The sequence below is a fragment of the Callithrix jacchus genome, chromosome 14 (assembly GCF_049354715.1).
Source record: "Callithrix jacchus isolate 240 chromosome 14, calJac240_pri, whole genome shotgun sequence".
NCBI lineage: Eukaryota > Metazoa > Chordata > Mammalia > Primates > Cebidae > Callithrix > Callithrix jacchus.
In genome coordinates this window covers 71,362,463-71,375,936 of record NC_133515.1, presented here as the reverse complement: position 1 = coordinate 71,375,936, position 13,474 = coordinate 71,362,463, and the positions used below count along the sequence as shown (strand labels likewise).

At 37.8% G+C, this 13,474-nt stretch overlaps 1 protein-coding gene across 4 annotated transcripts in view; it reads right to left on the bottom strand.

Annotated features, from left to right (window-relative positions):
- THADA (THADA armadillo repeat containing) overlaps window positions 1-13,474 on the bottom strand; it is a 361,249-nt gene that overhangs the window by 250,441 nt on the left and 97,334 nt on the right. For all 4 annotated transcript variants that reach the window (XM_035272684.3, XM_035272683.3, XM_035272686.3 and 1 more), the window contains one exon: window positions 11,479-11,570. In XM_035272684.3, the coding sequence (XP_035128575.3) occupies window positions 11,479-11,570 (92 nt within the window). The remainder of the gene's footprint in view (window positions 1-11,478; window positions 11,571-13,474) is intronic.

The window sequence follows — 13,474 nt, the reverse complement described above, 5'->3', positions numbered from 1 at the left end:
GAAAGCATTTAAAGAAGATGTGTGTTTTAAGAGCATGAAGGAAAGCTCTGTTCCGGGTATTTCACAGTGGAGCTAAAGTGAGGAAATGGGAGGAGTGGAACACGCTGGCTCTTCCCCTGAGAGAGAGGAAAGGGGTTCACAGAATACCGACAGCTTTCCACTTTGTTTTACAGTTGTGTTTACAGCTGAGTTCAAGTCTTATCTCTCCTCCTCCACTGTTCTCCAAAGATTTTGACCATATTTTATAAATGTCTGTACTCCCCTCAGTGCTCAGATCCTTGAACCTAGCAAATGTCTCTGCTGAATGATGAAGAAAAAAAATGTTGAATCACCTAAACAGGACACCAGTCATAGTAAATGGAATCAGTGGCATAGGAAGGCTCTGCTTATGGGGGCAAAAGAGGGAATCCAGTGAATTAAAGGAGAGAAGTATGTAACTGACCATTTAAATGTATCTAAATCAACTTCAGGTATTTAGAATTTGAGTGATCACAGAGATAAATAAAAGAAAGATAAAGATTAGACATCTTTATCTTTAGATGTCTTTAGAGCATTAGATGCCTCTAGAATTGTGCTTATAGACTGAAAATTCCAGCCCTCCAGGATTTAGTAACCTCAGTTTCTTTCTCAAGAGAAGTTAGTCTGACCCCATCTTTTACTGAGCCTGAGTGATCTGCCCTGACCCAGACCATGTCATGGATCACTTCTATGGAGGCAGTAAGTGCCGGAAAAAACATGTATTAGAGTTTAGAGGATGGAAAAGAAAGAAACTCAGCAGACAGACAAAGAGAGATTGTTCAGGACAATTGGCCTAAGTTCAGTTCAGAGACCAAAAAGTCACATCAAAATACTTTGGTTCATAAATAAAAATAATTAAGTAATAATTCCAACAAATTTAGAAAGACGGCTGGGCACGGTGGATCACACCTTGTAATTCCATCACTTTGGGAGGGTGAGGCAAGAGGATCACTTGGGCTTAGGAATTTGAGACCAGCCTGGGCAAATGGCGAAATCCCGTCTCTACAAAAAGTACAAAAATCAACCAGGCATGGTGGCGTCCACATGTAGTCCCAGCTACTAGGGAGGCTGAGGCAAGAGGCTGGCTTGAGCACAGGAGGCAGAGGCTGCAGTGAGCCAAGACTGCGTCACTGCACTCCAGCCTGGGTGATAGAGCCAGACCCTATCTCAACGCAGGGGAGGGGAGGGGAGGGGAGGGGAGGGGAGGGGAGGGGAGGGGAGGGGAGGGGAGGGGAGGGGAGGGGAGGGGAGGGGAGGAGAGGAAAGATTATTTGACTTCACACCAATTGGCCTTACAAGAAGAAAATCAATGTTATAATATACAGGTCAAACTCCAAAGTGAATTAGAGTTTATGTTAAAAAACAATGTTAACATTCTGTTAGCCTGTTAGAGATTAGCTCTGAACCAGGGAGACATTTCATATCACAGAATAGCATTTTCTTCGTTAGTAACTGATCACGTTCTACTCAGAATCTGTATTCTAACATTCCACAAAACTTTGTAAAGTCATCTGTAAAGACACAGACTTTGTTCCTGGGTGAAATGTTTATAATGCAAGCTGCTTACAGGAATGAATTTTATGGAACCATATATCCAGACACTTGCACTACTTCACATCTTTTAATAATTACATAAAGCAAATACAAAAAGGAAAAAAATGGGCCTATTAAGCTAAAATACTGCATATATAGTCTTCCTATGTAAGTCACTGTTCTTAATACAAACATTTTCAAACCTTTTCAGATAGCCTAGAAGAATGTAGCAACAGACATCATTAGTTGCCTAATCAATAGTTATTCCTCTATCTCATCCTTCCTTTTAACAGAATTGATTTTGGTTGGGCATTCACCCTTCTCAGTAGTCACGTACTTCAGGGAGGACTAGCCCCAGCTCCAGACCCAACTGATGAATCCTGATTAGTCTAATTATAGTGGATCTCTTTCCCTCACTAGGGATAAGCTGGAGCATGCTAAGATGTTAACTCTGGCCAACTAGATATGAAGAAAAGTATGTAGAGTGTGGAGGTGGGGCCATGGGGACATAAACAGGAGGAAATGCTGTTGCTCTTAAAAAGAAACAGAAATGCACAAGGCCACTGGGTATCATGCCTAGACACTGTAGTATCTGGATATGGCTGGAACTGTAGCCATCTTGCAACCATGAAGGAAGCTTGCCTGGAGCTCATGGCATCATGTCAAGGATGGTATAGTAGAAGCATAAGGAGAAATTCCAGTCTCTGATGATGTTTTCAACCTTGAAAGAAGCAATCCTCTTTAAAACTTCCTGGTTATATATGTGATAAGTTTTCTGTGTTTAAATTTTGATTTGGGTTTACAGTTACTTGCAGCCAAAAGCGTTCTAACTGCGTAAGTCTGAATTATTTCAAGCCTCTGGGTAAATGTTTACAGATGGCGCTATTACTGTGGGGATTAGGGATGACAACAGAGTATGCCACTTAATTTACTAGCAAGACTGTATTTCAAAGCTGGTTACTATGCTATGTCCCTCTCCCTGTCTGCACTCTTCCCCCACCCCACCAACAGATACATAAATCGCAGTCCTACCAGTTGGGTACTAAGCTTGCTGATCAGCTCATCAACTGTATTATAGGCATTATCTTCCCCATATTAATAGTTAAGTCTTTGGGAAAATGAAAATAACTTCTTCTGACAAAATGGTAGAAGATTCTAATGTAGAATATAAAGTTCATCTCTCAAAGAGGCATTTTAGTCTAGAATTTTTAAAGGTCTACAATTATGACATTTTCCTAGATTCAAATGTATTGACTACCTATTGTATGTAGGACACTATTTTAAATTTTTATCTGACAACTTGGGAGACATTACAGTGTTTTCGGTTTTGTTTTGTTTTTTGAGATGGGGTTTCGCTGTTGTTACCCAGACTGGAGTGCAATGGCACGATCTCGGCTCAACACAACCTCCGCCTTCTGGGTTCAAGCAATTCTCCTGCCTCAGCCTCCCGAGTAGCTGGGACTACAGGCGCACACCACCATGCCCAGCTAATTTTTGTATTTTTAGTAGAGACGGGGTTTCACCTTGTTGACCAGGATGGTCTCGATCTCTTGACCTTGTGATCCACCCCGCCTCGGCCTCCCAAAATGCTGGGATTATAGGCATGAGCCACTGCGCCCCGCCACATTACAGTGTTTTTAGCTGTAACTGAAACGAGGGGAGGGGAGGGGAGGGGAGGGGAGGGGAGGGGAGGGGAGGGGAGGGGAGGGGAGGGGAGGGGAGGGGAGGGGAGGGGATGATTGGATTCTCAAAATGCATTATAGCACATTAAATGGTCTGAGAAACCTGTCATTATTTAATTCAGCATTTCTAGTCAGTGAATAACAGAAAAATCTATTTTTCACTAAATACCTTTTCATTTCTTGAGAAAACTAGTATTCCTTAAAACAAACACAGGACATATATTCTCCATTAACATAGCCTCTACTCAATTTAGAAGTGTTACACACACACACACAAAATGCAGAAATAATCACACCAAGCTGTCACCATGCTTTAAAATCTACAAAGAGCTACTTACTCATGAGCAACTACCTTCCAAGGCCTTGCATCACATTCTCCATGCCCAACAGCCAGTGGCACAGAATACAATCGCTTTTCAAATAATTCTTAAAGCAATGGTTTTATCAAAGAATACTCTGATACAAAGACTTCTAAATGAATCCTAATGTTCTGTAAAATTCAAACTAGTCTCCTGACATGTCTCTTTTACTCACTCACTGATAGTCTCAGAACCTAGTACAGCACCTATGCAGATTAGGTGACCAATGAATCCTTGCTCTAGGAATGAATGACTGAATGAAAACTTCCATCATGTCCTCTCTGTCCTAGACTGATTCATATTCTAATTTTCTTAGACATGTACAATGTGTGTTCCAACTTCTACATCTCTGTTTATGTTACATAATCCCAAATGCAACATTCTTCCCTACCTATTCAAATCCTGACCATCCTTTCATGTCCAGATTCAACCCAGACTGCTACATGGAGACCAGCCTCATCCTCCTCTGATCTCTTATCCCCTGATAGTTAGCACCAGAGAGTTTGATACTTACATTTCCTAAATTAGTTCCCATGTTGGTCTTACCTCTCAATAAATGCTAAACTCCTTGAAATCTCAGACATGCTATAAACTACTTTTGTACATACTAGGATGCCAAGGTACATAAGGAGTATTCAATGAAAAAAATTAAGAGTATATTTTATTTAAAAGTTCAATGTATAACAACAATAGTTGGAAATTCCTGAAATTTCCAAACTGTACATTACTAAAATCAATAGCTACAAGGACCAAGTTCTGAATAAAGAACTATCATCCAAGTTCTAAAGAAACTGTTCCCTCTGCCTTTAACTTCGTTGACTCCATTTTCGCATTTGGAAAATAGCTCTGCAGTATTTTTCTACAGGTACTGAATGAGCAAGAAATACTGCTGTCAACCCCCTGATAGAAGAAGACTTTATCTCATAGTCCTGGAAGCAATCCTGACGTCTTGAATTATGTAATCCTGGTATTACATTATATTAGTCTGGCTCATATAAAATGTAAGCTACAAAAATACCAAAGCTAAGAAAAAATATTTACTCATGCTTTTACTAAGATGCAGAAAGAGGATGCATGCATTGCCAAAATTCCATAGAACATGCTCAAACTAAAGCAACAATGCCTTAGTTATTAAAGAAGGCAATGGCCTGAAGCAGTACTTAGAAATAAAGATTACTTGGTCCACACAAGAGTCAATATTTAAGAACACAATGACTAATTCCCACTTCAAGTTCATGAAAACATTTCTTTTTAAGAACGTCTTTTCAGTTAAAAACTTTATTTGTGGTTTTCTTACCTCTAATCTATGAACCTAAGAATGAACAAAAACTTGTAACATGAAACTCTCCAGTAGGCCAAAGTGTCAGTATAGACTTAATTCTGACTTTAAGAACATCTCAACCAGGATTACACAAAACTTGTACTTTACCTCTCAGGCTCCAAAAATACTCATTTATCTACTCTGCATAAAGAACAAGAATGAATGCTCATTCTACAAACAACTCTGGAAAATGCACAAATGACACTCCAGACTATACCAAAACACTGGAGCTCTTAACTTACTTTCAAATAATTAATATTTACAATCCTTTGATAATTAAAGTCACTCTTTGAGAAAATAAGCTTCCTATTTTAAATTAGAATAATCTGAATCCAAACTAGTATTATTGTTGCTAACAGAAACTTCATATCTAAACAATGGACTGATTTTTTAAAATGTTCTCGTTGAGCTTATTGTGAACTAAAAATAACCATTAAATTATATCACCAGCACTATCTCTGTGACCTTGCAAAAACTGCTTAACTTTTCTGCACCTCAATTTTAAGATCTCCAAAATGAGAATAAGACTGGATGACTTCCTAGGTCCTCTCAAAGATAAAAACAAATAATAATGGTTATTAGTATCAATTTAATTAAAGATATCAATATAAGCACAGACTCTAAAAAAGGTTAAGTCTACAGAAATTGTATCATAAGCGAGAACTGTCATAAACCTCAAAATCCTTTATCAACAGCACCAAACTATTATCAAATATAAGAGTTTTATAGAGATAAATGTTAAAAAAAAAAAGTTAACTTCTTGCTAGCAACAGTGATATCCTTATTGGGGTAATTTAGTTCATTCTCTACTTTCTAACCAGAAAACCAAGATTTCTACCTTCTTGGTTTTACGACAGTCCTGGTTGACATTAGAAGCCTTGTGCCTTGCTATTCTCTCACCTCTGTCTACATGAGAACATCGAGGGGCTCACTGAAGTAAATAACATTCATGCACCAAAAGTATGCAATCCTTATTGTCTTTCACCATTCAGAGAAAGAATCTTAAAGTCAACTCAAATCAAATTCTCCTCTGGTCTGCTCCTACTTTTCCTTCTAAAATCAACCTACCATGTGGGAGATGTCAGATTATTGGTCAACATTCAGACTCTAGGTGAAGTGGCGAATTTCCCATAGAGTCTGACAAAATAAAACCTAAAGCCAACTCCAAAAAGGTGACTCCCTGCTCTTGAGGGAACCCACGTTGGTGTGTAACATCATGTGCTCTGCAGATGGAATTCTCTTTGTGTTCTAGTTCTGCCACTTTCTGGCTGTATGGCCACGGGCAAGTAGCTAAACCTCACCAGCATTAGGTTCCTCTTCTGTGAAATGAGGATGACACTACCTACCAAGCAGAGCTGCGATCCCAGCTAAGTTAGACATGTATAAAGGGCCTGACATGGCCCACACACTCAAGAAATGTTACCTTCCTTCACGACTTCTCTTTTCCTTCTAGACAACTGAACAGGGACTCCAGCACCACAGACAATTACCATATTCTTCATCAGACCAGGAGTCCCCTAGGGCAGAGAGTATTTCTGATTTATCATTGAATCCCAGTAACTAGCAGAGGGCCTGGCCCAGAGTAAAAATACAATAAATGCTTGTTCAGTAGAGAAATGAGAATTCTTTGGGTTTGAGGATGTTAATATTACCCTGGCTGTTCACGCCTGTAATCCCAGCACTTTGGGAGGCCAAGGCAGGGGGATCACAAGGTCAGGAGTTTGAGGCTAGTCTGGCCAACATAGTGAAACTCCATCTCTACTAAAAAAAAAAATACAAAAAATTAGCCTGGTGTGGTAGGGTACACCTGTAATCTGGTGTGGTAGTGTACAGCTACTTGGGAGGCTGAGGCAAAAGAATCACATGAACCTGGGGGGGAGGCAGAGGTTACAGTGAGCCAAGATTGCACCATTGCACTCCAGCCCAGGATAAATAACCCTGGCCACAGTCAAAAGAAAATTCTGATTTTCAACTTGGCCAAATAGGGCTTGCTGCAAGCTACTATGTAGTTCAAAGCAAATAAGCTATTCTGAGTTCTAATAATTACATTCTCTAAAATATGAAAACCCAATTGCCCTGCAGCTTTCAATTTTAGTTTTGAGAATTCAGTTCTTTCTCCAACAATAGAGTGGGTAACCACAGAAACTTGTGGAATCTCTTTTCCTAGAAAACATGAAGAACAGGAGAGAAGCCAGTCTGTCTGGAAATTGCTTCAAAATCTCTCTATAAGCAGGATGCTGGTCTGGATTAGATGCCCCTTGAAGAATCCTTCCAGACCCACAGCACTAAAATGTTAAGAAAAATAACTAAAATAATTCTCTGTCACTTATACCGTGGAAAATAAAATAAACACAATTTAACATCTCCCAACACAGTCACTGGAAACAATTTTACTTGGATCTTGCCATGCGTTTAGAAACCCATTTTCTTCTCAAATAGCACTAAATCATTCTAAGCTATTAATTTGACTATGAGCTCTCTTTAATAAGCTAGAATAGAGACTGTACTTAACACAGTAAAAAAGACTACTATTTTTTGTTACTCTTTCAATCTACCTGTTTCCATGTACCCCCAAATCTACTCATTTTCCAAGGCTTTGTAAGAAATACTACTTTCCCCCAACAAATACTCCACTCAATTCTCCCGTTAATAAATTTCTAATGTGTTCATTACTCACATCGCATTGTACAGGTGATTCTTACATGGTGTCTCCTATTGGTATCTGACTCACATGTAACAGTTTTTGTCTCCGTAACTGAACTGTAAACTCCCAGTTTTATATTCCTCATGTACTCCCCTATTATGTTAATACTAACTTCATGATAAGTGCTTTCAAGTTGTCATTGGCTCACTGATTGATTTAAAGTGGAGAGAGAGCACAAAAGCTAGACGATGCTGTACATTAAGCACCTGTATGAAGCTTTGGAAAAGGAGACACTCCAAGAAGTCAAAAATAAAATCTTTTCTGATTGCTACATACTGACATGTGTCATTAGCTGGGACTCACAGCTGAAAGTTCATACACACAGATGATAAAGGGAAAGACCTAGAGCTAAACGCCATATTAGTTTAGCTCCCATCCTGCAGAGAATGAGGAGCTATGAAGGTGAGCCCACTTGCAGGGAGAAGGAGAACATTTTAGAAAGCACAGCATACTCCACAGGTTGCAGAGCTCTGCCGGTTCTGATTTTACATAGAATCAGTTCTTCATTCTGTCAGACCATTAGTCAGGCAGCAATAAACAGAAAGAAAAAACATTTAAAAAATTAAAATGTAATAACATTATTTTTAAAGCACAGGTAAAACTTGTGTTTTCTTATTCTTTAAAATACAAAAAACACAACTAAAATAAGACTAATGGGTGTAAAATTCAGTCATTACAAGCATACTCTACACACTTGACAGAGAGGCAGATCCTCTGCTCTTTGCTTTATATATGAAATAGGAACGTCTTGTCTTACTACGTGGCAGGTACTGTTCTATGGCACTGGGAATACATCATTTTACCAAATTTACAATTCCAGTAACATTATGTAAAGCCTTGTTTTAGTATTTTAAAGAGAGAAATGACCTCAGGGATATTCCAAACCTCTTACTTTACAGAGAAGAAAACCAAAGCCCAGAGAGGCTGGCTATCTTGTCTGAGTTGGTTATAGTGGCTATATGGTAACATAGGCAGGAGTAGAAACCAGATTTATTATTTCTCCTCTAGTAACAAAATTTACTTATTCATTAAGCAATTATTCCTATATGCCCCCTGCAGCCAGAGACTATGCTAGGCACTAGGTACCCAAAAATGGTTAAGATATTGACCTTGTCCTGAAAAAGCACAGTCTTAAGAGCAAGACAATCATGAGTATATTCACAGAAGTGGTAACAGAAAGAAAAACCAAACTGTATCTCTGATCGCCTAGGACTTCCATTATTTTAAAGAAAATAAACTTCTAATAGTTTTAGCCTCACAACAGCCCTAGGATTACATAGCACAGATCTTATTATTCCTGGCATATAGATGGAGAAACTGAAGTGCAAAGCGGATAAGGGAGCCTATTAAGGTAATCTCCAGTGGCAGCAACATGCCTACAAACCAGGTTTGTTTACTTCAAGTTAGACCTTTTTCCCCATTAGATGGAAAAAGCAGATGTTCTTTTAATGTCCAGTTCCCTCTAACCAAGAATACACACTTCCAAGATTATGAGCAGGACAATTTGTGGTTATGAAAGGAAACAACTGACTTGTGAGGTGTGTCACCAGCTGAGGTTAGTTATCCAATGGGTAAGTAACCAATCAAGACATCACTATTACTAGCATTCTTCAAGTGCCCATTACATACACAGAATAGATGACAAAGGTCCTTCCCTCAGGAAGTTAATATTGTAAGGAACAGGCATATAAACATTTCAACAAAAAGTGACATAATTAAACAAACTACCACTAAAAGAACCATCACAAGCAACTGCAAATTTAAGACACTAAAGGTTTTGCAGAGCAAACCTAATGGGAACTGCCAAGAAATGTATCTTCATGGGTTAAACAGGGCACAGAAGCCTTGTATGCCTAATGGTCCATACCGAACTTTGATTACTCAAATTAAAAGCTCTCACCAAAGATGTTCTTCACATTTAAAAACTTAAATGTCTCATTTCTATTTCCTTTTTTATAGGAACCTCATATATTTTGTAACCTTTCCTATCCAAGGGTAATAAATTTATAATGGAAGTTTCTACCAGTGTGACTTTGGCAGAAAATTAAAATTGTATGGTATCACTGTCATATTCTTCCACCCTCAGATATAAACTAATGAAATAAAACTGATCATTTCCTCCCACACATGTTAAAATTTACTATATATACTCAAGAATCACTTCATAAAAACCAAAAACTAGGCTGGTTACAGTGGCTCACGCCTATAATCCCAGCACTTTGGGAGGCCAAGGCGGGCGGATCATGAGGTCAAGAGATCAAGACCATCCTGGTCAACATGGTGAAACCCCATCTCTACTAAAAATACAAAAAATTAGCTGGGCATGGTGGCATGTGCCTGTAATTCCAGCTACTCAGGAGGCTGAGGCAGGAGAATCGCCTGAACCCAGGAGGCGGAGGTTGCGGTGAGCCGAGATCGCGCCATTGCACTCTAGCCTGGGTAACAAGAGCAAAACTCCGCCTTAAAAAAAATTAAAAAAAACCAAAAACTATTATTCTTCAAGTTCAGTTTTAAACATTAATTTTACTTGTTTGATGACTTAATGTCTTATTTATACCAGTGTTTACCAAGGCCTTATAACATGACCCAACTGTTTTAAACTGTATCACACTGGAGAATTATTAACATAATAGACAAAGCTAAGGAGAAACAAGTATTAGTGACTTCCAGTTAGTGACAGGAGGAATTTCTTTAAGAACAGCTTAAAAAATAAGAAATATAATCATGCTTCCAAAAGAGTAATGTTTATTTATTTAAAAAATACTATTCAGTTAAAAAAAATAATAATTAAAAAGCTATCAGGTATTGCCTGAACATACTCAGGGGATTTATACTTACAGCCAGTTACCTTCCTTTCAAATATCTGGTGAATGTTACAGGGTGACAAGAAGCAGTTTAAATGATACTTCAGAGCTACCACAGTGGGCTTCATTAGAGTTACCACTAGCACATCACAGAATGATTTCTTATTTTTTTAATTCCTAAGATTTAGTTCCATCACACAAACATACATTTTAATAAATAACAGCTTAAAACTTAAATTTTGAAGCATGATGACTTTTTAAGGTAGGAAGGAAATAGGGCTTTGAATATAACTCTAGATCCTCAAGAGGAAGACCACTGGGCCAAACCGGATCCTAAAGTGAAGGGAGGTATTAAAGATGCAGCAACAGTGACATCTAGTGTTAACAATTTCAAGCCAATTAGATAACCATTAAATCCTCTGAAATGCTAAAGAATAACCATTCAAAGGTTTTCTTCTTCAAAAACAAACAATCCTTGTGCATTTTTATCTAAAAACTACCCAAAATCAAAATGGTTCCACAGGTTTCTTTCCAGGCATAACAAAAAAGTTGTTTTGTTAAGACAAAAACAATTAGACGGTAAACATAAAACTAAAGACCAAAACTAAAAAGCACTGTTTATTTCTTGTGGTTAACATGTATAGGTGCTTCTCTTACTACCAGAGTTTAATGCAAAGGTAATCAGAGAGGATCATAAACATTTAAACTTCCACTTATAAAACTAAGATGTTATGCAAGCTAGGATAACATCTACAAGTAAAGTTAGGACATTTCAGGAATACTTAAAATGCACATTTTTAAAAAAACTAGCTTGCAGAGAGAAACAAGCTCTACATTTCACCCCTTGTTACCTGCTTTGAAAGGTACAATTATTAAACAGTTGATATTTTTGCCCAAGAGTTTAGAACTTGGCAGCATAGGTTAATTCATTATAGTATTTTTATAGTTTTATGCTCTAGATGAATCTATAACAGCAGGCGCAATTTCAAAAATTGTTTTTGGCCAAGACAACATTGTATTTTTTTAAAAAGTAAAGTTAGCCTTAGATGAAGCTTACCTATTTGCTTTGGAATGTTCATCCTTTCCCCTTTTAACTCCAAAAATTCTTGTGATCAAGGCACTAAAGAGAAGTGTGGATGAATTTCGCACCTAATGTACAAATGAAAACACAGTAAGAGTTAAATATTCATGGCATGAAACCAACATTTACCATGCTCAAACTAGATGATTCAAAATCATTATCTAACTGACTAATGTGAAGCTAGAAAAATAGGTTTGTGTTCATAAAATAATTTTTAAAAAATACTTTACAGTAATCAATTCAATGACTTAAATTGAGCTCTACAACCAAATCACATCCACACAACACATCCTTTTCCTATATTTCTAACATTACCATCAATGGTTTTCATTATATCTCTGCACTTACAGCACCAAATAACACTTCTTTTTTAAAAATTTGTTTTTCTATATTCTTCCTGACAATGAATATCCCAGTAAAAAAAACTGAGCTCTTTCCACTTATTTTCTGAAATCATTTACCTATGAAAAAATACTTATAAAACCTAATTTCAAAGAACCAGGTACAGTGGCAGACACCTATAATCCCAGCTACTTGGGAGGCTAAAGTTGAAGGATTGCTTGAGACCAGCCTGGACAATATAGCGAGACCCCACATCTGTTTTTTTAAAAAAAAATTTTTTTAATAAATTAGCCGGGTGCCATGGCACATGCCTGTAATCCCAGGTAGTCAAGAGGCTGAGGCAGGAGGACTGCTTAAGCCCAGGAGTTTGAGACTGCAGTAAGCTATGATTCTGCCAGTGCACCCAAGACTGGGCAACAGAGTGAGAACGTGTCTCTAAAAACATAAAAACAAAACCCAAAAATCCTAACTTCAAAGAATCCAGGTAATTAATATGGCCAAGAAAATAGTTAACATCCAAAACGTTGCTTATCAGCTTCCCGATGCAAGTAACTTATCAAGTAATTTCAACATTGAAATTATCTGATAACTTAGTAAAAATAAGAGGCAGGAATTATCATTAATAAACATAAATTATTTCTCCAAGATGATAATAATCTTTTCCATACTTTTCCAAACCAATGTGTCAAGATACTCTGGAAGATCCTAAAAGGGTCTTGACTGTTTTGGCCTTGCAGGGTTCCTCAATTACTCTGTCAAATCAGTACAGAGAAGTCTATGTACTTACTTTGCTACAGTGTGGAAGGCCCTATACCAGCATCATGGATAAGAGCCAGAAACAGAAAATACATACTTACTGGTATTACAGACCTTATGCTCTAATTCAGTAAGTGCCATAACCATATGGTGTGTTAAATAGCAATATAAGTAGAAATATCACTAAAAGCAACAACACAAGGTTTAGAAAACAGCTTCCTGAAAGCACTGCCCTTAAGAGTCACAAGCTCAAATGCCCACAGGAACAATGAGGACAGAGGCAGCAGAGGACTTTGTCTAATGTAGTTAGTGTCAGCTGAGTTGCTGCCATGAGGAAATATCAGTCCAGTTTTGCCAGATCTTCTGCTTTTTCAAGAGAAGTCAGAAACCCTGGTTTTTATGTGAAATCTATTTTGAAATACTGGCAGGAAATTAAAGGAAAAAAAAATCACCATGAAAGCCAAATAAAACAGTGGTGGGCTATTTTGTCCTACTGGCCACCAGTTTGCAACCTGTCTTCTAGAAGTCCAGAAGTAACTCGAGTCATGCATGGTAACCCTAGAAGTAAACTTTATAGATAGACAAGCACAATCCATATCAAAACCACAATAAAACCCTAAAACTAGACAGATCCACTTATGTTCATTCAATAGCCAACAAACATTCATGGAGGTCCTACTATGTGCCTTAATTTAATCCTGAAACAACAAATCAATCCATGCTGTTACTTCATCAATATAATCCCTGCCCTCCTTTAGGTCTGAATTATCTCTTACCCGATCTAGTGAAGTCGTTTCCAAAGGCTTTAGGTCTAAGATGACTTGGTAAAGACATCTGAAACCTTCACTCCTCTCAGAAATCAATGCAAAAACAC